Source organism: Branchiostoma belcheri, unplaced genomic scaffold (assembly GCF_001625305.1).
Source record: "Branchiostoma belcheri isolate BF01 breed outbred unplaced genomic scaffold, Haploidv18h27 scaffold41, whole genome shotgun sequence".
Lineage (NCBI taxonomy): Eukaryota > Metazoa > Chordata > Leptocardii > Amphioxiformes > Branchiostomatidae > Branchiostoma > Branchiostoma belcheri.
Window position 1 is genome coordinate 56,399 of NW_017804032.1, and position 3,568 is coordinate 59,966.

General features: G+C 45.8%; 1 protein-coding gene across 1 annotated transcript in view; it reads left to right on the plus strand.

Moving 5' to 3' along the window:
- The first annotated feature begins 2,578 nt into the window (after positions 1–2,578).
- LOC109477709 (latent-transforming growth factor beta-binding protein 4-like) overlaps positions 2,579–3,568 on the plus strand; it is a 17,551-nt gene continuing 16,561 nt past the window's right edge. The window contains exon 1 of the mRNA XM_019779055.1: positions 2,579–2,766. Within this exon, the coding sequence (XP_019634614.1) occupies positions 2,579–2,766 (188 nt within the window). The remainder of the gene's footprint in view (positions 2,767–3,568) is intronic.

Genomic DNA, 3,568 nt, shown 5'->3' on the forward strand with positions numbered 1-3,568 from the left:
CAGCACTCGTAGGAGGACCGTGGTCAGCAGCGTAGGAGGACCGTGGTCAGCAGCGTAGGCGCCGCCGGCGACGTCGCTACACACCTCCCAGGCACTGCGCGTGGGGGATCTGGAACACTTGGAGCTCCTGTTCGGCTTCATGCGGGAACTCTGGAACCCGCACAAGGACAAGGTCAGATATGTTCTTCTTGCTATTCTCTAGCTGATATCTTGTATGCAATGTCAAATCGTTGTTCTTAGCATCTTCAATGTTCTGACTGACGGAAGTAAACAAATATATTTTGGGCGTATTTTGTACACAACCTGAAAACTGGCGCTACATTCAAGTAAAAGTGTCTATTTGCAGTATATATCCCAAATCGTTTGAACAAAAGCAGAAATAGACAAACGATTTGTCTGTTATATCTATAAGCACGTTTTATAAGTTCCATTAAAAACCAAGTCACAGATTTGGCACTAGCGCATTTCTCCCGATAAGCCGTTAACAGAATGGATCTTTACCACAGTAGTGCAAATCTTTGCAGGCTTGCGGGGCGGCGGCGTAATTTTTTTTCGGGGAGCGACGTCGACGCGAGTTATGCCTCGGACAGACGGTTTTGCCGTCCAGGGAGTTTGCCGGGGAGAGAAGTTTTGGGCGGTGAAAATCATGCTTCATGCCCAGAAAGAAACGACACCTTTACGGATGCTTTCAGGCGTGCTTTAAGTTTGGACTTTTTGCAGTGATGTGCGTGTTTGAGACATGTCATGGGACTAGAGATACATTACTACATGAGGTGTCCATGTACGGTACACTGCACTTGTGACTGTATACGTTGCTTGTATAGGAGATCATGTTGCACCCAGACGTGTGCACTTGGTCTTATTGTTACCCAAAGCTATTGACTGCGACAAACATGATCAAGGCATATCTAAATCGGTGTCATCTTACAGCTTTACAAAGGCACTTCGTAGAACTCTAGTTAACTCAGGGTTAAAACCACATTTCTTTGTACCAGGCCAGTAATTCCAGGTAACCTTCGCTGGAGTGCTGGTATATAAAAGTTGACGCCAAGCTTGACAAGGAAGGAGAGAGTATAAACAAAACGCAGGATTCATCAAACGTCGCGCCAGCAGCGTTCAGAGGATTTTTCTGCCACAACTTCCACTCGGTTTTCGCAACAGTTCTGAAACTTTGAAACAGTGCGAAAGGATGCTGTGGGGAAGATTTCTCCTTGTGTTCGCTCTACTTGTTTACCTTGCCCAAGACTCGCAAGCCTGGTTCGGCGGTGGCCGCCGCCGCCGCGCACCGCCGCCGCCTGTCCACTGCCGCTGGGGGGGTTGGGGTGCCTGGTCCTCCTGCTCTGCACCGTGTGGGAGCTCCGGTGTTCAATCAAGATACAGGTTAGATACATTGTGCTCACACATAATGTAAGTTGGATGATGACGACAAAAAAGTCGTTAAGGGCCAAACCGTAAAACATACATTGTTTAGTCAGTGCAAAGAACTACCCTGACTTTTTATATCTTGCATCCAAAGGTTTTTTCTGCTTCGATACCTGTACTGACTACTTTATTAAAGTGTGATCAATCCGACATTGCTGGAGGAACTTTGATTTGCGATTTAACTTGTATTCTGTTTTCTCAGATTATAGTATAATCTCCAAGCAGATTCGGTGGGGCAAGGGGACTTTATGTTGGCCGCCTGTATCCATTGGCCGCCATAAAGTCCCATTGCCCCACCGAATCTGCTCGGAGATTAGGCGTGCGAAGATGACTGACTAGTACTGCATGAATACTAATAGTTGTATTTCACTCCATACCATGGTATGGATGAAATATATCGTTTTCTTTTCTCATGCGTTTTGGTGATTTGTGGTGTTGTTTACCCTGAAAATCTACAATGTCACATTGGACGAAAATGCCATTTTTAACCTTGCAGACTCGCCAGACGGGCTTTTTTTTACTGCCCTTTGACGTGACGCGCGACTGTAGAGTGATCATGAACTTAAGACACGGCGCTGCACTGACAGAAAAGGCTTATCTCTATAGGCAGATCTTTTGGTGGCTGCAAGACTATCAAATTGGCCAGACAGTTGCCGTTTATTTAGCGTAGAAAAAGATACCAGTACGAAAATTTTAAAAGAAAGCCCGGGGCCCCGTAAAACGTAAAACCACGTCAAAAATACAAAAATGAGCCGAAGCCTAAACCTGTGTTTGGAGTATAAGACGAGAGAGTCTTGCGCAACGCTGACACTGGAGGTAGCGAGTGCCACAACAGTCTGAACAAAGTTAACAGTAATACGACGCCAGCGTTCCCCGAGTCAAGTGGTGTAATATTACATCCTAACAAAAGCACTTGACGGGGCCCTATACAGGGTCTAAGTACATTGAACAATAGAACCATATATAGAGGGGGATTCCAGGTAAAGCGCAAGGGGAGTACTTGTTGACAACCCTGACAAGGAAGAAGGAAATGAAAAATCCCTAACTATATTAATCACGGGCTTGACCCAAAGTAGTCAGAGGCGTTTGCGCATAGAAAGGACATTCCATGTAGCCAGTATTCGTGACAGAACTCCTAATAAGTTCAGGTGTAAAGATGCGGTGGGCAGGAGTCCTGTTCGTGTTCGCTGTCGTGGTTTGTCTTGTCCAAGAGTCGCAAGCTTGGGGTCGGCGCCGCCGCCGCCGCGCACCACCGCCGCCTGTCCACTGCCGCTGGGGGGGCTGGGGTGCCTGGTCCTCCTGCTCTGCACCGTGTGGGAGCTCCGGTGTTCAATCAAGATACAGGTTAGATACATTCTAGTGTGGGACAGAATTCACAGTGAACGTAATGTGACATGAGCACTAAACGGGACAGAAAATACGATTTAGCCTGAAATCGGCTATTTAGAGAGTGTAGAGAAACTACTGAGCTCTAAAGTTGTTTTAAAGTGGTGTTTGAAGTTAATAAAATTGTGGATTTATGGTTTTTGTAAAGCCTTACTATTCACTGAACGTTTCATTCGCGAGATAAACTTTGTTTAACTTAGTAGAAAAAATTTGGTATACACGAGACATTAGATCTGTTAGAGTGAAAAAAAGTGGAATGCGAAATCTTGTGCCTCTGGTCCCTTTTTATGAACTAACGTTGATGAACGTTAGACATATCAATGACGCTTACAAGCTATTTTATCCAGAAGTAGAGTATGCAATGCCTATGGGTTCAACAAACTTCGGGAGATTTTGCCGTGGTGAACTTGAGAATATAACAAAGAGCTATTTAATTTTTCCCCAGATTTTCCACCCCCTCACGATATGGGATAAATCCACGATATGTCAAGTTTAGCAGCATTGTGCGTGTACGTGGTGACTCATGCGGTACTACAAAATGTATACACAAAGCTGGTGGATTCATGTTACGGGCCTCACAAAAGCTTATAATGTCGTAGTCTAACAGCGGGGAACCCCGGCCTATTTACCTGGTCACGGGGAATTCCAGGTGAGCTTTACTTGTTCATGACGCTTAATCTCTCAGTAGTACAATGTACTGAGGCGCGCGGTGGAGAAGATCTCCATCCATCCATCCATCCATCCACCCACCCACCCACCC